This window comes from Anabrus simplex, chromosome 2, assembly GCF_040414725.1.
Source record: "Anabrus simplex isolate iqAnaSimp1 chromosome 2, ASM4041472v1, whole genome shotgun sequence".
NCBI classification, from domain to species: domain Eukaryota; kingdom Metazoa; phylum Arthropoda; class Insecta; order Orthoptera; family Tettigoniidae; genus Anabrus; species Anabrus simplex.
The window spans coordinates 639,276,580-639,300,506 of record NC_090266.1 but is presented as its reverse complement, the minus strand read 5'-3'; the positions used below and the strand labels follow the sequence as shown (position 1 = coordinate 639,300,506).

General features: G+C 40.3%; 1 protein-coding gene across 2 annotated transcripts in view; it reads left to right on the top strand.

Annotated features, from left to right (window-relative positions):
* The window catches only part of ClC-a (chloride channel protein 2), a 625,116-nt gene that overhangs the window by 345,968 nt on the left and 255,221 nt on the right, over positions 1-23,927 (top strand). For both annotated transcript variants that reach the window (XM_067141103.2, XM_067141101.2), the window contains exon 6: positions 15,832-15,957. In XM_067141103.2, coding sequence (XP_066997204.1) covers positions 15,832-15,957 — 126 coding nt within the window. The remainder of the gene's footprint in view (positions 1-15,831; positions 15,958-23,927) is intronic.

The window sequence follows — 23,927 nt, the reverse complement described above, 5'->3', positions numbered from 1 at the left end:
AAGTGCATGAGTTCATTCTATTTTCGGTAGGCTTATCAGAGACCGATCATCTCACTCACATACTTTCTGTGAGGGAATAGAGATGTGTAATTTTTAGCCTTGTAGCCTTGTATAGCAACAGTCGGACTTTGAGACAATACGTATTATAAATATATCGTAGTACTGAATGCGCAAGATATGTAGAATGAGCAGTTTTGACCAATTGTATCTCCTGATTTCTCCTGATTTTTCCTGATTTTCATATCAAAATCTCCTGAATTTTGGTTTTGTAAAGTTGGCAGGTATGAATGTTAGGGAGACATGAAACCACCAGCAACAAATAAAATAAAATTAGACATTGCACTTCCGACCTTGCACTCAAGTAGGTTCCTTGGGAGTAGGCCTACACGGCTAGGGTAGCGTTGATCGGTAACATTTGTTACTGTAGCATCTCTGTAATATTTGTACCAAGCAACGTAGTCCATGGAAACGTTTGCTAACAATTCCTGTAACAGGGGCCGTGACCACGATGTCTGGCCCCTTAAAATTGTAGTCATTGAGGATGTGCCAGCAAATGCAGTGTCAGTCATGTTTTGAGAGCCTGCGTGTTTCCTGATGTCACTTGATGACAAAAATAGGGGAAATATGTCACATGAAAGTGAAGGGCAACGCATAATTGAATTTTTCGGTAGATATAAGTGTTGGTACTGCAGCTCGGAATGATTTCTGCAACAATACCAGGAACAGAAGCGGATCCAAGGAGACGCTAAGTCCCACCCCCACCCAAGTTACATTTAAAAGTTTACAAAGTTCTTTTTTTTTAATGAAATGATTCCTATCAGTTTTATTTCTGCCTTAAATATATATGTCGTCCGCCTCTGTGGTGTAGTGGTTAGCGTGGTTAGCTGCCACCCCCGGAGGCCCAGGTTCGATTCCCGGTTCTGCCACGAAATTTGAAAAGTGGTACGAGAACTGGAACGGGGTCCACTCACCTCGGGAGGTCAAACGAGTAGAGGGGATTCGATTCCCACCTCAGCCATCCTCCAAGTGGTTTTCCGTGGTTTCCCACTTCTCCTCCAGGCAAACGTCGGGATGGTATCTAACTTAAGGCCACGGCCGCTTCCTTCCCCTCCTTCTCTATCCTTTCCAATCTCCCCATCCCTCTACAAGGCTCCTGTTCAGCATAGCAGGTGAGGCCGCCTGGGTGAGGTACCCTGGTCCTATTCCCCAGTTGTATCCCCCGACCCAAAGTTTCAAGCTTCAGGACACTGCCCTTGAGGCGGTAGAGGCGGGATCCCTCGCTGAGTCTGAGCGGAAAAATCCAGCCCTGGAGGGTAAACATATTAAGAAGAATAAGAAATATATGTCACCAAAATTCGCTAGGGATGAATAGTAGGCTAGTATAGTGGCTATAGAACAGTAAATAATCATAATGCTATTTGTTTTACGTCCCACTAACTACTTTTTAAGGTCTTCGGAGACGCCAGAACAGTAAATAGACCTATAGTACTCGTCCTAGCTGTAGTCGGAGGACTGGCGACAATAGGCTGCATGTTAGTATAATGCCATTTTCCTCAACATCAGCCGAGTCCAGTTCTCAGCAAGTTATACGAGCTTGTGATTTGCGGTGCATTAACACTCAGAGAGAATATACTTCAGGAGAAATTTTACTTCTTCATAAGTAATACTTGAAATATAAGCTGAAATATACTATTTTCTGTGCAATGAATAACGAACTTAAATTTTCTAGTGTTTCAATTTTTTCATTGTCCGAAAAGGCAAAAAAAAAAAAAAAAAAAAAAAAAAAAGAAAAAAATGAAGTAGAAGATAAAACATATTAAAATTCTGCAGATAAAGACTTCTTCTAGTGGCGTTGACATGTTAAATATTGAAAGAAAGGAAAATCTGCAGACGATGAAATAAGTGTAGGCCTAAGTGCTCCTAGTACTTTAGTCGAGACAGCGAACATTTCCAGGTAGGCCTAATGCTATGTTTTCTAGTAAATGGCATTTCAATTAGCGCCTAGCGGTTAGTCACTGATCAGCAGAAACGTACTATAGAAGTGAGTAATGGAGTTACTCAAACGTAATTTTTGGAAGACCCATGTACTAAATGTCGCATGGCCAAAACAGGGGATTGCGCAGTTGTTATCGGTGGCTTGTGTGACTTTGCATGCTTAGTACATGTTTATATAATCTTTTTATAGCTTTGCGTCGCACAGACACAGATACTTATAGGTCTTATGGTGACGATGGGATAGGAAAGGGGTAGGAGTGGGAAGGAAGCGGCCCTGGTGTTAATTAAGGTACAGCCTCGCTGTTTACAGAAATCTAATATACAGAGTGATTCAGCTTCTGATCTTCTGATCTGTTAAAGATATAGACGTTCTGTTTTTAGATTCTTATATTGTATCACAGGGCTCATAAAACACTGTCCTATTCATCTCGATTACTTACCTAATTACCGAGAAACCGATAGCAACTTTGTTGTTTTTAATGGGACTATACTAATTTCACCCAGTAGAACAGTGAAGAATCGAACGAAAAATTCAGTAATGTTCTTATTTTGCAAATCCGACGGATGCTTTGGAGGTATTAAGGGGTTTCTGATGTGTGGGCATTAGATAGAGATGCGCCACTCGCCTTGATGTCGTTCTCGTGCTTGATGATAAACACGCATACCTCGCCATTATCTCCGGGAGAGAGATCAGAAAGAGACCAGGTAACACAGTGAAACTGTAAGACTTTAAATGCTTCATCGTCCTTCTCATGAGTACATAGTACATGAGATGAAATTAACAACTTCAAAATCTAGTGAATGTTGTAGTCATTGGAACGAATGGTTTCAAATTTAACGAACAACATTGTTGTTGGGCTCTTTGATCCTCCTTGAAGTCAGCATGTAAGATCGATGTACGTGAACAACAGGCAGTGGTTGAGTACGCTAGCATACACCGTTGTTCAGACAAAAAGTTCAGGTATTTTTATTTTTAGGAGCATTGTTTCATTCTGCCTCGTTTCAACCACTTGCATCACGCAGTCGCTCAAAAAGTCGTTGAGTGTATCTCTTCCAGGCACATCCACATTTCCTTCCACATCAGCAGTAGTCTACTCAGAACGTGGCATGTGTGGAATGCCGTCTCTTGTGTCCGTAAGCATTACCCCACTCCACCTCGTCCTGTATCCTAGCCGAAATAAGAAACCATCTTACTGCATAGGATAAACAAGTACAGTACTCTTTCAGTACTGGCGAACCCGAGAAAATTGAATTAATTTGTACAATAACATTTAAAATGAAACAAAACTCGGCCATTTACTTTCTTGTGAACGTCTCTTTTATGTTTATTCTTACGAGTGTGGCTGGCCATTAAACATTGTGACAATGCACAAAACCATCGCAATATGCTATGTATGGAATAAGTTCGATAAGTGTGTTTAAAAACAAAGCGTGAGTCATGCAGGAAAACAATACACTGGACAACACAGCGAGTGGCGCATAGCTTTCTGTATAATACCCACACATACGAAACCCTTTAATATCTCCAAAAGTACTCGTTTGATTTGTAAAAAAAACAAAAAAAACAAAGCATATCACTGAATGTTTAGATAGATTCTACATTGTTCTATTCGGTGAAATTAGTATAGTCCCATTTAAAAGAAACTAGTTTCTACCTGTTGCTGGGTAATTGCGTATTTGATCGAGAGGTGTAGGACGGTATTCCATAAGCCCCTTAAAACAATTTAAGAATTTGAAAGCAGAATATCTATATCTTAAACGGATCAGAAGATATTCGAGGTGGACAACTTAGCTGAATCACCCTGTACGTGTAAATAGTGTATACTGCCCGACAAAGAAATTGAAGCACCCAGAAGAAATGGTCGGATGTCTCAATGTAACTTCGTACACGCACACATCATCGGCGGACATGTATATGATATTAGAGTAGCAATTCTCTGTGGCACCAGAAGCATTAGTGTTGTTACCAGGCATGGTAGAGTATATATGGGGGCGTGGACAACGTCAGATGTTGAGTGATCACTGTGAAGGCGTACTCGTGTGAGACAGCGTTATCAAGACTGGAGGGAGTTTGAAAAAGGCCTCATTGTGGGTCTCCATTTGACCGGCTAGTCGAATCGTGCAATATCCAGATTTATGGGGTATTTGGATGTGACAGTGCTGTGATGTTGGACTGCAGGGTAACGTGAGGGCAGGCATCCTCGTCGTCAAGGTTCCGGTCGACCACGTCTCACCACCACAAGGGAGGATCGCCGTATTGTGCACCAAGCACATCGTAACAGCTTCACATCTGCACCTGCAATCCGAAAACAAGTAATAGACTCTCTGCAACATTCTGTGCCGCTTTGAGAATCTTAGTGGATTTTGAGGAGTGTTTGAAACTCCCAACTAGTTTCCTGCATGACGAAATTAGACTTTCAGTATTTTTTGAAGTGAAAAGTCCATGCTTCAAAACAAATTGGAATGTATGAGCTAAACTCGACAGGTGGGTAAAGTTTCCTAACTTCATAGCATTTATAACATTGCGACCGTTATCATGAATCACGATCGTTAATTTATCCATTAAACCCCAAGTTTCTAAAGTTTTCTTTAAAAAATTGGCTATATTTTCACCAGTGTGGCTCTCATCTTCAAATGTTATCACTCCAATGCATAAAAGGTCCATAAAATGAACAGTGACACTTAAATAATCGTCACAGGCTGTTCATGTCCACATATCCGTCATAACAGCTACGCTGTTCGCATTTTGGAGCTCTTTTCTTACTCTTTTTTCCACTTCTTCGTAAAGTTCTGGAAGTATTTGATTAGATATTTTCTTACGAGAAGGCACAGCATATCTAGGTTCAAGATAATCGACTCCTTAAATCCTTCATCCTCAACAGTGCTGAATTGTTGGTTATCTTTGCATACAAATGTAGCGATTTTTCTGGTAATTGTCTTGGACCAACTATCACCTGATTTAAATGCAGATTTCGTGTCCATAAATCATTGAAGTGTAGGTTGAGACTGTTGAGAGAATGATGATGATGATGATGCCGATGTCGTCGATGACCGTGAAAGAAGAGTCACAGGCTCATCTACTGTTACTTCTTCAGAAGTTAAATTTCCACTTCCGCAGAATTTTTTTTTAAAGATGTGCTGGAAAAGCAATTTTGTACACTGATGCAACATGCCTTTTTAGCTTACTAGTGTTGTGAGATTTTCCACGACGCAAAAAACTCTTTTTACAAATGCGACAAATAGCGCGATCATCACAATAGGAGGTCTATTTGAAAATAGTTCCACACTTCACTCCTATTGAACGAAATAGAATAAAGATGGTACGGTATCACGAAACGAAACACACAATCTTCTGTCACGTAGAGGTAGCAACTGAAAAATAAATGATCAGTTTGGTGAGTGGTCGGAGGGGCAGAAGGCGGTCAACCTCATTGGGTCTTACCTTACATTTGGTTTCCCCGAAGAAGTTGTCTGTTTACCTGCGTTGACATTTCTAGTTATCTCCAGACAAGCAAGTGGGAAAATCCAGAAATTAAGTTAATGAGAACCAACCACTGATCTCTATACATGGATCGCTGATGGCAGCTCTCCGCTGCAGGAGAAAGTACGCCAATTTGAGCGCGGGGTCCGCCATGTTGGTGTACCCATCCTAGAGCTCTCCTTATGGGGAAACAATGATAATATAATCAATTTTAAATAGCAATTAATGGCGTATTGGAATAATTAAAAATATAGGGACATGTTCACTCAAAGCATAAGGACATTGGGAACACCGACACGTCATTCCGAGGTCAGTAAATCTCCGGGATAGCAATAAAAATGAGTGCATAATAACGGCCGACAAATATTAACTTAGGTGCTGAATACATGCAATTAGCGATCGGTAATACAATACGAGTGAAAAACAGTTTCTGGAAACATTGCTGTAAATTTTATACGTGTATGCTACGAAATTATGCATTCTTAAGGGGAGGTACGACTGAATTTTTCGTACTTTGAGCCAAAAACTCGGTTTTTCTTTTTATTCGTACAAAAGTAGCCCTATTCTTCCCCTTTCAGAAAATGTTTTTATTTTAGTAATTCCGGCTTGGTTAAAGCTTGTAGAAAGCCATTTAATATGAGCCTGCAGGACATTTAAAAGCCCAGAACCACACCCACTTCTACTGTAACGGCATAATGATAGTTTACTGTGTGTTTTTCGCTGGATATTCAGGTATTTCGCGGCGTATTTGCCGTAGAAGTACACTTCGGCATGCTGACAGTCACTTGTTTACTACGTAATACATACAATTACGTTATGTTAGGAAACATTCTAACTTGAACTGACGGAAAGAATGTTTGACCTCTTCCAAATAGTACTCAATTTATATCTGCCACACATGTCTACTATGAGAGTTTAAATATATTATGTATTTGTATTATTTACATTTAGGAATTCGTATTTGTGTTAATCGTAGTAGTACAAGCATGGCTTCCTTGTTTGTTTATATTTTACTAACTTGCGGAAGTAACGTGTGGTTTCAATCCAGCGAGTGATATATCTAAACTAGTGACTTTTCATTGATGTATTTCATCTTCCTTCGTAAACATGTGGGGTGAAAATGAAATGAAATGGCGTATGGCTTTTAGTGCCGGGAGTGTCCGAGGACATGTTCGGCTCGCCAGGTGCAGGTCTTTTGATTTGACACTCGTAGGTGACCTGCGCGTCGTGATGAGGATGAAATGATGATGAAGACGACACATACACCCAGCCCTCGAGCCGGCGAAATTAACCAATGTTGGTTAAAATTCCCGACCCTACCGGGAATCGAACCCGGGACCCGTCTGACCAAAGGCCAGCACGCTAACCATATAGCAGTGGAGCCGGACAACGTGTGGGGTATTGCAATAAAACAGCCCGTGGAACTACAATCAGGAGACCTGGCGTCACTGAACAAAGCATAAACAAAGCAGGCGCGCTCCTCGTGGTCTACTGCACCGTGCGCTCGCTGCCATCTTACTACGCCTATATATATAATACGATTCAATATAATTGAATACGTAATTATGATCTTGAAGATTTTTAGAACAGTTGACGTGAAAAAACAATAGTGAATAGAAAAAATGGTAAAAAGCGCAATACCGGAAACAAATGAAAACGTGTATGCACAGTGCGCTATTTCTTGAATATAAAAAATTCAGGTCGTGATTGAAGTAGTCAAAGTTGGCAGACGCAAGGCATGAGTTTAAATTTGAAAGTGAGGGCTCAAAATGAAGGTGGCAATGTAGTTTTTTTTTAAGGGGTGAAAAGAAAAATAGGATAAATTAATAAAGAAAGAAGATTAGTGGATAAGAAAAGATTAAAAGGGTTTAAAGTTGAAAGGTGGTGAGAAAGGATAAGATAGGGATGAAGGAGGGGTAGTTTAGGGTGGGTTAGGAGGGTGGGTTACTGGAGGTACGAAATGTGGGTAGGAACTTTGTAAGGCATGGAAAATTGAATTCAGGCTTTGAAATTTAGAATTTTTGAGAAGAACATACCAAAATAGATCGCTTTATGATTCGATAACATAATCAAGTGACGTACTTTCACCAGAGAGCTCTCACTGTAGGTTGATCTGTCAAATATTTCTTTTAGGAGTAGTTTCATTTTTCCTACAACACAATGAAGGTAATTTCTCAATTGTTAGAAAATCATAAAGAAGCACATCCTAGAAAATTCAACTCAACATGCAATTAGTCAGGCTCTTGATTGACTTGCAGTAAGGTAATTAGATGTTTGGGTTTGGACTGAATAAGCAGGAAATGAAGGAAGGGTGTCTCCGTCTTCGTCTGTACTGTTTACGTGGTCATTGCGACCAATTTAAAATGTTCTATTTTCGGCAACAATAATTTGTGATTTTAAAATAAAATAAAAATTACAGAATTACCACCGAAGTATGGAAAAAAAATCAAGCGAAATTTCTGAAGTATCGTTCGATGTCGCTACCATACAAGTATCGTAAGTATCTTTTTTTCTTTGCTAGTTGCTTTACGTCGCACCGACACAGATAGGTCTTATGGCGACGATGGGACAGGAAGGGGCTAGGAGTGGGAAGGAAGTGGTCGTGGCCTTAGTTAAGGTACAGCGCCAGCATTTGCCTGGTGTGAAAATGGGAAACCGCGGAAAACCATCTTCAAGGCTGCCGATAGTGGGATTTTCGTGAGTATCGAGGTATCGAAAGTATCGAGGACCCATCCCTGGTTCCTAGGTAGAAAAACTGTTTCACTTGTTCAATTTCATCAGGGTCAATTTTGATGTGGGTTATTGGCGTTTTCTTGTATTTATATGTTGTCATGGGTTTTTTTTTTTTTTTTTTTGTTTTTTTTTTTTTTCTTTGCATTAATTATGAGGTTCTATTTGGCTAAAGTTTCTGCTAGCGTGTTGATAAATCTCTGCATACTTTTATCTGTTTCTGCTAGTATGGCAGTATCATCAGCAAATTTTACAGAATGTATTTGTTTATCATTAACTATGATCACAGCTGTTTTCTCTTTCATGACTGTGATGGGTTCTTCGATGACATATTGAAGAGATAAGAAGAGAGTGGACATCCCTGCCTTACTCCCCTTCCTATTTTGGTATTTCTCTTTTTTCCATTGATTTCAAAATTAGTGTTCTGCATTCTGTGAACATTCAGTATGAGGCGTCTATCCTTCCAATCAATTCTTGTCTCTTTCATGGTAAGGAAAAGCTGTTTCCAATCGACTTGGTCAAAAGCTTTTTCTAAGTCCATGAAGGTCACTTATACTTTCCTTTTCTTCTCAAATCTTCTTTCCATAATTAAACGCAATGCCAAGATTACTTCCCTAGTACCCCTCACTGATCGAAATCCAAACTGGTCATTATCGATATACTGTTCTAACTTTCCCTTTAATTCTACTCTTGATGATGTTGAGCAGTATTTTTGAAGCATGAGAGAGGAGAGTGATAGTTCGATAATCTGAACAGTCCGTGGCATTCCTCCTTTTCGGTATTGCAACACTTCTTTTACTAAAGTCAGGGGCACTAAGCCACTCTCGTAGCAATCTGACACCAACTGAAAAATGCAACGTTTCATATCGTCACTTGAGTGTTTCAGAAGTTCTGCCAGAAGGTTGTCTGAACCGGGTGCTTTGCATGCCCGGAGACTGTGTTGTGCTGCATTAAGTTATGAATGATTGAGGAACCCTTTCTACATTCGTCTATCTACCTCGTTCTTTTTCAATGTAGCTGGTTGTACTACTTTGTATAAGTCTTCAATGTATTCTTTCCAACGATCACAAATTTCTTCGGTATTAAACAGGGAGTTTTTCATATTATCTTTGACTATGGAGCTGCTGTTTTTGGTTTGCGTTGTAGAGTTCTGCAATTGAAATATACCCTTTCCACTTGTCCTTCGATCATGTCCTTTTCTATGATCTCACTTGTCTCCTTCATCCAGTTCTCTCTCACCGGGCGAGTTGGCCGTGTGGTTAGGGGCGCGCAACTGTGAGCTTGCATCCGGGAGATAGTGGGTTCGAAACCCATTCCTAGCCCTTTCTCGTCTCATCGTCGCCAAAAGACCTACCTGTGTCGGTGCGACGTAAATCAACTTGCAAAAACAAGCTTTCAATTTGCTCGTAGACTACCTCTACCTCTTCGTCGGAACTGTGTGGTGTTGAGTAGTATACCTGAATGATCACTAGATCAACTGGAGTGGCTTTCACTTTGATCATCATCAGTCTGTCACTATATGATATATGTTGATCGCAAAACTAGACCATTTCTTTCGCAAGATAATAGCGACTACATTCATTCCAAACTTTTCACTTCCATTGTGAATTATAGTAAATCCGTCTCAATGGAAGTACCCGTTTCCTGACCACCTTGTTTAACATATTCCTAAACTATGAAGTACCGTACTTTTTCTTGCATTGCGATTTTGATTTCTTCTAGTTTTCCCATTCTTAGCAACGTTTTAACATTCCAAGTCCCTAAATTGAACTTATTACGCACATTCCTGCAAGGGTGTCGTTGGATGACGACCTGAGAGGCCTTGCAGCCATCTCCTCTCCTGCTGGATCATGGGTCCCGAGGCCCAAGATCAGTATTTTTAGTTTCACTCAAGCTTCTATTCATGACTGCTCGTCTTGAGAAATTGCTTGTGTAGTGGTTTCCCGTTGCCTTCTGCGCATTCGGCTATCAGCCGCCCCTAATCTGGAGAACAGACGATGCCCACAAGCCGCCCATTGCGGGCCAGACGCTTGTAGTTATGGATTCCAGTGGCATTTCCTGAACTGAGTGTTCATCACCCCACTAAGAGGACTCCTCCGCCCGAAGCCGTTGGTCCCCTCAGCTGGCTGGGTTGTTTTCCGCCGCCCAACACTCGGCGTTGAGACGCTGGCTGTACGGCCTACCCGTAGCAGGGTGTACCTGGCCAGACAAACAACTTATTAGTTACTAAATTTAAGTTTGGGTTACTTACTTCACTACTTTTCAACCCCGGGCACGCTACAATATTATACCATAGCGATTATATATTTTACTTTCTTAATACCAATATATTATTTATCACATAGTTCTATATCTTAGAAGCAAAGTGCTGCTACATGCCACTACTTAGTAGAATACATTGTTTAGCCACACTTCTGATAAAATATAATAGTACCGGTAATATGTTTTGTAAGAAGCGAGCCATATTTTCCCATGTCAACTTACTTAACGTAACATAAGCTTTTCAATTTGTCGAAAATAGTAATTATAACACATGTAACACCATAACATACGCGTAAAAAGCACGCTATTAGATAAAGAATGACATGTTTCGTTCCATAAGAACATACTCAGATTCATTCAGATCGCTTCTAATCGTGCGCATATATGTACAAACAGCTGTTACCCGCGTGAAATTCAAAATCTGATAAAAGTAATCGTTCGTCCGTACTGCACTAAGACATTATCAGGAAATCCCTAAAGTATAAAAACTCACCGCAAAATTCAGTTTCATTTAGCCCAGAACCTCTTTGTAAACTCCGTTTGTCGTATTGCATTTTGGGGCTAAGCTAACTCTGGGAAATAGGACAAAGAACTGTACATCTGAGAAACAGCCCACTCCCCAAGTCGAAAACAAGAAAATGCTCGTTTCTTTATTTTTAAAGGAGATTCCAAATACCTATTTCCATGTCTGTAACATCTTCAGTTTTTTAGATATTACTATCCAAATAAAAAAGAATTCAGCTCCCTTTTCACTTCCTTTCACCCTCGTTGAGCACTTAATTTCACCCCTCCCCTCTTTTAAATCGATTTTTTGAAATAAAATAATACGTGTTTCTTTATTTTTAAAAGGAGATTCCAAACACCAGTTTTCACGTCTTTTAAGTTGATTTTCCGAAAACAAAAGATGCGTGTTTCTTTAATTTTAAAGGATATTCCAAAAATCAGTTTTTACGCCTGTAACATCTTCATTTTTGAGATATAAGTATCCTCGTAAAAAGGATTCAACCCCTATCTCACTTATTTTACCCCCCACCCCCACCAAGTGAATGTTCGAAAACAAAAAACTACGGGTTTATTTATTTTTAAAGCAGATTCCAAATACCAATTTTCACGTCTTTAAACTGTTAAAGTTTTGAGATATAGGTATACCGTATTCATTTTAAATATTCACCCCCTTAGCGTCGGGGTATCCAAAAGTCCTCCCTTAGTGAGCATCTACACTGCAATGTAAACGGATCCTCAAAATGTAATTTCTTTATGTTCAGTAGTTTTGGCTCGCCGATGATGAATCAGTCAGTCAGGACATGTTATTTTATATAACCGTTGGTTCCCCAGCCCCTTCTTTCCTTCGGAGGTAGGTAACCCAACTAACGCGTATATCATAGTCATCAGAAAAACAGTAGGTATATGGTCCTTTATGGCCTTAGTACAACTACACCGTTTATATAATGCTCGCGAATATGGTAGCAATCATTAGCGGCAGTGTTATTTCTATTATTTAAACTATATTCAACGTGTAAAACGACCACAGCTGCGAATAACACTATCCTACGTTTGGACAGGAAGTGTGTCTAAGGACTATAACGTGCTAGCTAAGCACCGCGGCTCGCGGTAGCTGAGGTGGCTAAATCACGCCTGTCCCGCCTCCCTTGTCCAGCACAAATCTCACATGGAGTGACCGGGATTTAAACCACGGAACCCAGCTGTAGGAGACCGGCGCGCTGCCGCCTGAGCCACGGAGGCAACACATTCGGTGTTTGCCCGATAAAATTAATTAAACTCATCCATAGATCGCCAAACTGAGACTCGGCCTATTCTGCAATCAGACTCGCTTGCAGCCTAGATGGAGTCACATAAATGCCTGCACACGGTAAATGAGGCCCTAGAGATTATTATTATTATTATTATTATTATTATTATTATTATTATTATTATTATTATTATTATTATTATTATTATTATTGACGGAATATATGTGTGTTTTATATAGTGTGTGTTTGAAGTTTGAAATTCGAGCAGCTCCTTGTAACACAGGTTTTCCAGTCGAGAAAGCTGGAGATACTTGGCGTGTAGTATGCGAACCTAAGCATTTCCCCGAAGACAGATAGAGCACGTGCTTATGACTTAATGATGTTATCTCGGTGATGGAGGTACTCTTAAAACGTTCATAAGGATGGAAGAATTCCACGTTACGTTAGTGACTCAGCCCTGCACGCCTACGCCAGTTCCTAGAGAATTTGTTCCACTAGCAACTGCGCTTATTCATTATACCATTTACTGTACTTCATAATTTCTTTACTCTAGTTGTCGACGATAGACGAAAATGTTGCTGTCACTAATTGAAGGTACCAAAGTGTCTTCCCGGGAAGTAAAACGCAAGCTTGTGGTCCTACTGTACGTAACCGTTCATACCGTGAACGAGATCTCTAGTTTAACACTAAACCGGCGGGATGTGACATGTTATTCCAAAAATCTCAATTACATAGGTGGAATTCGAACCGTAGTCGTCTTGATGGTAAGCTAGTCACGACGTCACTCAGCTATCTCGCTCCCCCACTCAGGAGGTCATCAAATTAGTTCGTCATTTGAATTACTGAAGGGTCTGGCTTCTTGGTTGTATGGTCAGCGTCGTGGCTTCGATTCAGAGTCCCATGTTCGTTTCCCGGCCAGATCGGGGATTTTAGCCGCGCCTGGTTAATTCTTCTGACTAGTAGACTGGGTGTTTGTGCTTGCGTCTTTACACTTCTCTTCATACGCACAGCGCTCCACACTGTCAGAAACACTCAACAGTGAATACATCCCTCCACATGGGACTGGCGTCAGGAAGGGCATCCAGCCGTAAAACAGGGCCATGTCCACTTGTACTATATAATTTGCACCCGTGACATCATCAGTGTAGGAAAAACGGTGGATGAAGAATTATATTTGTATTTTTGTAGGAGTTAGCGTGGTCTACTCTACCGCAAATTTAACACTGATTGTATGGACTGGGTCGAGTATTCAAGTTGAGTAGGAACATGGGCTAAAATACCATTCTTTGCTACACTAGTTGTGATACTTTCTTGCTAGAGGATAGCTTCTCTTAGGCTATCGAAGCTGAAAATGAGACCACCCTCGGAACTTGAACCTGGACCGTTCACGTACGAGAAAGTAGCAGTCAGGACTTTGGTGTTTATGTTGGCTGTCTGTCCTGTTTTGTCACTTGAAGAACTGTGCACTATTTTTATATACCAGGCCGTAATGATGAATGGGATGTCTACCAACTGATTTTCACAAAAAGACTATCGCCAGCGGGCAGATTTAAAAAAAAAATTCATTTCAATATAGGCACCTTTCTTGGTGCAATACAAATAAATTACAATGGCAGCTATATTCACAATGTAATTACAATTACAAAATAAAATACGTAAATATATATAATTTAACATGATGTAATAGATAAGATAGGACAAAGCTTCATAAACATAATTACCATACTACTACAAGTATTTATTTAAATTACTCTTGAAATTAGATGAAGTTGGTAAAATTTTTATATTTTTGTAAGTGAGTTATACATAGTTATAGAAAAATGCCAACGAGAATTTTGACCGTAACTAGTAGAATGAATCTGACTGCAACATTTTTGTAACACTACTCTTTTGTCGGAAATCACCCAGAACAAATCGAGCTGCTTTTCTTTGGATTTTTTCCAGTTCTTGAATCAAGTAATCCTGGTGAGGATCCCATACACTGGAACCATACTCTAGTTGGGGTCTTACCGGAGACTTATATGCCCTCTCCTTTACATCCTTGCTACAGCCGCTAAACACCCTCATAACCATGTGCAGAGATCTGTATCCTTTATTTACAATCCCATTATGTGATTACCCCAATGAAGATCTTTCCGTCTATTAACACCCAGATATTTACAATGATCCCCAAAAGGAACTTTCACCCCATCAATGCAGTAATTTAAGTGTACAAAACTTTTATTCCATGAAAGGAATAACCTTTCTTTTTATAAGTCAATATGGAACAAAAATGAAATTTTGTAATTGTAGTCTTTTATGGCCTGATCTAAGTCCATGTATATATTTATAGTTTCTAGCCCTTATAGTGTTGTTTTACAATATCTTCCACTTTCAAAGAAGTTTAAAGTGAAACGTTTTGCTGAACTAGTGCAGCAAAATAGCCTGTGCTGGGGACTAGGATTAAACGTGTGAGTTCTAATGACTCATACCTACAAATTGTTTCCCATGTTTGTTAGATAGATAGATAGATAGATAGATAGATAGATAGATAGATAGATAGATAGCAAAACTTATCTAAGGTGTGAGGAGAACAAAGAAACCTAGTTGTCACCCATAACATAAGGTTCAACATCATTGGAAATTTTACAACTTCGACAGATATACTGTTTAGGCAAATGAGTTATTAATCTGAAAATAATTTTTTCTAGCAAATATTAGAACTGACAGTGCATTCTCTTTCTTGTTCAGTAGTGGAGAAGTTATTCCAAAACTAGCATGGTTCCAGTGCTTTTGCAAGTCGACAAGGGTTGAATCGTTGGTATATGGTAGGCATATATGCCTACAGAACACAGTGCATGCAATATCATGCAAATTGAAGACAGTCTGGAGACAGATTGAAGACTGGACTTATATTTTTTTCTATCAATGCACTGTTTTAATTCTTTCATGGTGTTTGAAATAATATTGTTAGTTATTTGATTTTATAATTTTAAAGCCTTTTACACACCAAAAGCAACATTTTAAAATTCAATTTTCTCTGGTTGAAAATATTATATTTTTATGTTACTTAAGTAAGATTCAAATTTAAATTTACTGTAAAGATATTATATAGTTAATTTCTTTTCACTTGAATAGTTGAAATTCCTAAAAGTTTAACTTTCTTACAATTTATGCACTGTGTAAGTCATCTGAACCTACAAAAATATTAAATGAATTAGATTTGCAATTTATTCTGCATTGTTTAAAATGATTGTACATGTCGTTCCTTTAATAATAAACTAATGTCTAAAAACCTAAGCCTTCAAATAACATCTCCATCACTGCACTTGAAGCATCAACTTGAGGCATGTGAATGCATCTGTTTACCCTTCATACTTGTGCATTGGGAAGGACAAGACCTTTCATTGTTTACATTGACCTACCATCACAGACTATGCCTATACAAGTGTTTCCTCTTGATCCCCCAATTATTACAGTTCGCATGGTAGACAGCAGTAGGAATTACCTATCTGTTGTCAGTGTTAACTGAAAGTTGAGGATTTCTACTTCTGGAATCAAGTACAGGTAATACTGTAGGTAGCATGTTCCTATGTTGTTTTCTGGTTAACATCAGTTTATTGAATGTTGCAGGTATACTATTCAGCATTGAAGTCACAACTACGTATTTTGCAGTCCGCAATTACGGCCGTGGATTTGTAGCTGCAGTTTTTGGAGCAGCCTTCTTTCGTCTTCTAGCAGTTTGGTTACAGAAAGAAGGTGAAGTAGAAGTTCTATGGATATAGTTCTGTACTCATAAAATATTGTAAATCCCATGTTTGTTAGAAATTTGCAGCCTATCAAATAAGTTAATAATTTTTCAAACATGCCATAATCAGAAATAATGCTTTCCCAGAGTTTACAAATAACGCATGTCAAGCTGACTGTCCTGTAATTATCCACTTTATATCTGTCACCCTTACCCTTGTACACTGGGGCTACTATTGCAACTCCCATTTATTTGGTATAGCTCCTTCATGCAAACAGTAATCAAGTAAGTATTTCAGATATGGCAATATAACCCAACCCATGGCTGCTGCTGTGGATCATTGGTAGAGTGTCTGCCTCCGGATTCCAAGATAATGGGTTCAAACCCGGCAGAGGTAATTGGACTTTTGAAGGGCGGAAAAGAGTCCATTCGACACTCCATGTCATATGATGTCAGCATGTAAAAGATCTCTGGTGACACATTTGGTGTTTACCCCTACAAAATTCATTACATCTCAGCCGTAGACACCCATGAGAGTTTTGGTTTACTCAGTCTGCCATCTAGTGGGCCTAGAGTAAAATAGAACGTCAAAATTGACAAGCAGACAGCCAGATGGCATCAAATTGAAATGTCTGCACACAGTAGCTGAGGCCATATGATTATTATTATATATTATTACCCAACCCATTGCCTTTAGTATATCCTCAGAAATGTTATCAATTCCAGCTGCTTTTCTAGCTTTTGATTTTGTATCTTTTGTAAATATCTTTATAATCATAGTTAAATTTTAGTAATTTGCCAGTATTAGTTGCCTCCACATGAACATCATCCTTTTACTCAACTACCTTAACATACTGTTGACTGAATACTTCTTCCTTCTGTAAGTCTTCACATATACTCTAGCCATACACCCCCATATACTGGCCTGATTGCTGGAATATCCTTCCTGGAACCCATTTCTGTCTCAGAGTACCTATCTATATCCTTCCATTGTTCCCTAAAATTTATATAGCTGCCAATTATGTTTTCTATCATGTTATCCTTAGCTGATTTTTTGCTAAATTCAGTTTCCTAGTAAATTCCTTTGATCTCTCCTTTTCCTGCAACCTTTCCTAACACTATTTCTTTCTAACCTGCACCTCTTTCTTAATCTCTTTATTTCCCTGTTATAACATAATTGGGTCCTTATCATTCCTTACCATGTTTAAGGTACATGCTGTACCTGTTTTCACAATCATCAATTGCTTTACACCCATCCCATAGGCTATATACATATTTACCCTTTTCCACAGATCATAATTGCTTTTTAAAAATTTCCCCATGCCTCTCTTATCAACCAACCAAACAAACCCCATGGCGCAACAGCCCTGAAGGGCCTTGGCCTACCAAGCGACCGCTGCTCAGCCCGAAGGCCTGCAGATTCGGAGGTGTCGTGTGGTCAGTATGACGAATTCCCTCAGCTGATATTCTTGGCTTTCTTGACCGGGGCCACCATCTCACTGTTAGATGGCTCCTCAATTGTAATCACATAGGCTGAGTGGATCTCGAACCAGCCCTCAGATACGGGTAAAAATCCTTGACCTGGCTGGGAATCAAACCCGGGACCTCCGGGTAAGAGGCAGGCATGCTACCCGCTAGATCGCAGGGCCGGCGCCCCTCTTATCAACCATATAACCATATTATATTGCTTAATAGTCTTACTCTTACAACCCTCCTTCCTGTAAAATTTACTTTTAACTCAACAAAAACAGCTTCATGATCATTTACACCATATACCACTTCAGTTTCTCTATAGAGCTAATCTGGATTTTATAAGCACCACATCTAGAATATGTTTCCCTCTAGTTGGTTTCATCACTTTCTGATTCAGCTGCCCTTCCCAGATTAACTTACTCACCTTTTATCAGTCATGCTTTCACTCATTGTTATTCCCTTCTGAGTAAGCCTGGCTTCTGGTAAGTTGAGATCACCGGCTACAATAATGTTCTTTCTGTATCGTGCCCTACATAGATGATTACACTACCCAGCATGATTCTTGCATCAAAGCATATGAATATTGATTTTAGCTAAATAAGGTCTCCTGATTTCAGAAATGTCACTGTTTTCTTAATATTGTTTTTATCACATCTAGTTTTAGTGTTAATCACCATTTAATGTTTAAATATGTGTAACTGCAGCTCAGTGTGGCTTTGCAATAACAGTGAATTGGACATAGTTTGCTTTGTTATTGTTGTGCATGTTTGTCAATCCAACCCGCCTCCACCAAATTTGTCCCCTTCATTGAGCTCGTCCGATATCAGAGTCTACGTTTAGAATTGTTACTGCCAGAAATGCAGAGTTGCGGCCTAGGCCGGTGGCAGTCAGTTGTATTGTGAGTGTGGCGTAAATCTGACCTGTTGTTTATACAACCTGTGACAATTAAGTTCAGTGAATGAAGTCAGAACGGTCGGTCCGGGAACACTGGCGACACACAACGCTGCACCTGCGTAGCAGCAAGTTTCGACCACCTGCTCACAACGTTGTTGAGTTGAGCATCGTGTGTGTGTGTGTGTGTCATGTAAGACCTGTTTGACACAGTGCATGTTTAGTGCATTGTTTCTGAACTGCGAACAGGAACATGAACGACCAAAAGATCAATGTACAGTGTTGTTTTAAGCTTGGCAAGACACCGAAAGAAACACATGCGATGCTGGTACGTGTTTATGAAGATCAAGCACTGTCCTTGGAGTGTGTGTACGAGTGGTTCACCTGTTTTTGAGGAGGCCGGGAAAGTGTTTCTGACAACCCCCGTAGCGGAAGACCAGCGACCGCCGTCAGTGACGGAAACATTGAGAAGATGAGGACATTAATCACGAACGATCGGCGATTAACTGTGCGCATGATAGCGGATGAACTGCAGATTAACCGTGAATCCATGTGACAAATCGTTACCCAGAAGTTAGGGAAGAGGAAAACGTGTTCTCGTCTTGTGCCACATCACTTGACTGACGATCGAAAGCAGGCTCGGTTAGAGGCTTCACAGGAATTTGTCGAAACGGCAGATGCGACACCAAATTTCTTGAACTATATTTTCACTGAGGATGAAACCTGGTATCTCAGGTACGACCCTGAAACGAAACGGCAAAGCATGGAATGGCGTTCTCTGGGATCTCCTCATCAGAAAAGGGTCAGAGCCGAAAAGTCACGCGTCAAAACGATGCTCATCACCTTTTTCGATAGTCAAGGCATTATCCACAAGGAATTTCTACCTGAGGGAACGATGTTGATTGCTGCAAGGTACATTGAATATTTGACCCGTTTCATGAAACGTCTACGCAGGGTAGACCCCAGTACGCACAGCAAGGTTCATGGTTTCTTGTCCATGACAACGTTTGCCCACACACAGCCAATATCATACAACAGTTCATGGCAAAAAAGGGGGTGGTGCAACTTGAACATCCCCCATACTCGCCAGATCTCAATCCTCCAGACTTCTTCCTATTGCCACAACTCAAACTCGCTTTGAAAGGAAAGAGATTTGACGATATTTCTGAGATCCAATGAAACGTGACAAGGCTTTTGAACACCATCCCAAAGGAAGCCTTCTTGCAAAGTTTCCAGGACATGTATCACCGATCTCAGCAGTGCATAGTTATGGGAGGGGACTATTTCGAAGGAGAGTAAGGTCACTGTCGTGCATTGCTCATCTGTGTTGATAGTACAGGACTATTCACCAAACTTTATTGTCACAGGTTGTATTAGGTTGTGTTGTGAAAAATGGTAAGTGTGTCATGAATAAGATGCTGTGTGAATGAGCCAGACTCATTCTGTTATGTGTGTGGGTGATATACATTGGCAGGAAATGAAATCCCAACACCAAGGAGTTGTACCAGATAAATGAAATTTTGGGAGGTATGTTTGCATATCTTACATATGCCACCAATTCATGAGTGGCACTAGTAGCACCATTATGACCGTGCAAAGTAAGTATCATTTTAAAACGTGCTGTACACTTATGAGCATTAGTCATCATCCAGAGATGATGTATTGAGGCAGGTGTGAGTCAAACACACCATTAAGGAGACAAAGTAGGCAGTATCAGCAGTTTAACCGAGTTTGAACAAGGCCATGTAACATGATTACGAGAAGGTGGATGTTCTTTTTGCGGAAAGACTTGACAGGGATGTATCCACAGTGCATCAGTGTTGGTAGTGCTGGTCACAGGAAGGCACTATCTGAAGAAGATGGGGTCCAGCCACACGTGGGCCACCACAGAGAGGGAAGACCACCGTATTTGCCACTTGGCTGTGGTGGATCATACTGCATCTGCAGCCACCATTAGAGCTTCAGTTGGCAACAGAGAGACACATTAAAATCTAACAAATTGATTACTGGAGGAACAGCTCTGAGCCAGACATCCTGTAGTGTTGATATAAAGGTCGATCAAATATAAACGGAATGCTTGTTCCTGAACACCTCAACAGTTGGTAGGAATGGCCCCGCACTTCTGCTGTGCTTAGGCAGGACCGTTAGGAGTGGGGAGAGCATGCTGTTAGATATTTCCTGCCGTACCATCAGTAACCCTCACGATGTCGGAGCAACAGGTGCACTCCTCCACTGCGCAATATATAATTATGAAGTTTCTTGCTCATGAAGGAGTTACAGCAGCAGAAATTTGCAAGAGATTGACTGTGCAGTTCGGTGATCAAACATTGTCAAGGACACGTTTGTTTGCCTGGCATAAAAAGTTCAAGGAAGGACGAGAACGTGTGGAAAATCAGCAACACTATCACCGTTCCCGGACCAGCATTACAAATGAAAACATCCATGCAGTTAAAGACATTATTGATGATGATCAATGTGCATGTGTGATGCACAATCAATGCTGCTTACTACTGCAAGCCATTGAACAAGGCAAGGGTTGCATATCGCCACAAAAGATGAGACCAACCGATTCAACAGGTCATCCTCGGCCACGAAAATGTGCGGCGACGTACTGCAGCTCTACTGTCTCCAGGCTACAGGAAATGCACTGATCTACACTCGTTCATCCTCCTTACAGGCCAGACTTATCGCCCTGCGATTTCTGTTTGTTCGGATGGCTTAAAGAATCTCTAGGAGGGCAACGATTTGAAGATGAGGAGAGTGTGGAAGACTTCATGCGCAACTGGCTGGTGACATGACCCTGTTCTTTTTACAATGAGGGCATCAAAAAGCTCCCCATACACTGGGATAAATGCATTTCAAAAGTAGGAATCTATGTGGAAAAATAAATTGTAATTGCCTTGTGTTTTACAATGAATCAATTTAAATAAAAAATAAAATCCCATTTATATTTGATCTGCCCCTTGTACCACTAACTCCAAATCACTGCCATCTGCAACTTCAGTGGTGTCAAGCTAGAGCCCATTGGAGGGCAGAGTGAAGACCTGTTGTATTCTGAGATAAGAGTCGTTTGTCATGTCGTCGTGATGGCTGTAGGTTGGTAAGGAGGAGGCCAGGTGAGCGCTTGGAACCAAGCTGCCTGTGGTGTTAACACATTGGAAGCACACTGGGAGTTATGGTCTGGGAAGCAATTTCTTTTGACAGCAGGAGCACCCTTATCATTACCCCATAAACCTTTACTGAGGATTTGTACACAAGATTAGTGACTGAACCAACTGTGCTGCCATTCATTCACAGTAATCAAGGGGGTGGTTCCCAACAGAATAACGCTCCTCCTCATACCACTGCTGTCACCCAACATCCTGTACAGAGTGTCAACCAGTTCTCTTGACATGTAAGATCACCAGACCTTATGCCCATTGAGCACATATGAAGCATTATGGGATGACATCCAGCATCATCCAATTCCAGCATTAACTGTTGCTGATTTGGCTGACCAAGTGCAAGAGACGTGGAACTCCACCCCACAAAATGACATACGGCAACGTTATGATACAACACTTGCATGTTTGTGTGCTATCATTCAAAATCATGACGACTACAGCAGTTATTAATGTACCACCATGTCACATGTCTTATCGCACATATTTGAACCTGTGATCTGGAAGCTTTAATCAAATAAATATATTACCTAGACAATTGCTTAGCCTAAATTGCATTCCTCTAAACTACTGCCCTCATTTTCCTTCCCCTTAAAACATTATCTCACTGTCCTCCACAACTTCTCCCCTTCCTTCCCCTCCCTCTTACTTGTATCCTGTGCATTGATTGAGTGAGACCTACATTCATTCCTGTCTTCCGTTACAAGCATAATTACTTCCCTCAAACTTGCTATCGCTTCCTTCATCTTCCTTAATTCCCACTCATACCCACAGTCCCTACATCTGTCTCCCTCAGCCATTCTTTTGTCTCTTTAAAGAAATGTGAAATAGGTAATATGAAAATATCAACCAAAATAAAATAGTGAATTCTATGAAAAGAAGTATATATGTCAGAGGAAGGAGATGTATATTACAGGGAGACTTCCTGAGAATATGCAAGCAAGATACTAACTGATAAAATAACTGCACAACAATTATTAGATGGATCCTAATTATAAAATACCAGGAATAACAGGCTAGGCTAACTGTAGAAACATGTACCGGTAGTTACACTAAAGTGTAAATTTTAACTAAATAGTTGTAGCACTAAATGGAGATATATATCACAAAATTAACCAAATTTCAGTAAGTATTTACTACTTTATCATTACGATAATACAGAATTCATGGAATAGCCATCCGCTCACTAGCATGTCCAATGAATATCCTCCTCCTCCCTCCTCCCTCCTCCTCCCTCCTCCTCCTCTTCCTCCTCCTCCTCCTCCTTTTCAATTTCTGTAATTTTAGAGTGACCACCTAAGCATATGGTTTCTGAGGCATATAAAGCTTCGGGCAATACAACTGTCTTGTAGTGTCTTAATTTTGCATTACACGATATGACTCTTTTGTTGTATTAATTCCACGTCAGTCTGTATGCCTTATGTAGTTTGGTGTTTCTTTCTTCATTGGCACTACTGTCTAATCCTGATGGTAGTATAATTTCTCCAAGGTATTTGAAGGAGGGCACCTGTGAAATTTTGCCGTTTTCCATCTCTAGCGGAGTTCTTTTGCTATTTTGACGTAGATTTTCCATGTACTTGGTTTTCTCGTAGGATATCTGGAGGCCTGCCTTTGATGCTATATTGTGTAGTCTCTGTATGGCATACTTTGTTTCATCCTTGGTCTTAGTAATGATTGCGAGATCATCAGCAAATGCTAAACATTTCACATTGACCTTGCTTCCCAAATTTCCGATGTTCACACCCTTGATATCCTTTTCCCACTCTCTAATAACTTTGTCTAGAACTAAGTTAAACAGAATAGGGGAGATGCCGTCACCTTGATGAACGCCCGTACATATTTCAAAAGGCTCAGAGATTTCTCCAAGCAATTTCACTTTAGAGGTCATACTTGTAAGGGTCTGCTGGATAAGTGCTCTGGTCTTCTTGTCCACTCTGAGTTCTTCTAGGGTATCAAATACTGTCTGTCTGTCCACAGAGTCATACGCCTTCTTAAAATCCACAAAGGTGACGATCGTGCTGGCACTTCGGCGAATCCTTAATATTGTCTTCAAGTTCCATATTTGTTCTGCATATGATCGACCTTTCCTGAAACCCGCTTGGTACTCGCCAATCAGGTGATCTGTCTGTTTTTCTAACCGGTTCAAGAGAGCTTTGGAAAGAATTTTGTATGCAATTGGCAGTAGAGATATGCCTCTATAGTTGTTTGGATCTGCCTTGTCACCTTTCTTGTGCAATGGATGTATTAATGCACACTTCCAATCCTGTGGAATCATTTCCGTTTCCCATATTTCTACTAGGATTGCATGAATTTTGCTTACAAGATCATCTCCAAGTTTGCACATCTCTGCAGTGATGCCGTCCTCTCCAGGAGCTTTATTATTTTTAAGCGATCGTATGATCTCTGCTGTTTCCTGTATTGTCGGTGGCTGTGAATCAGGGTTGGCATGGGCTTTT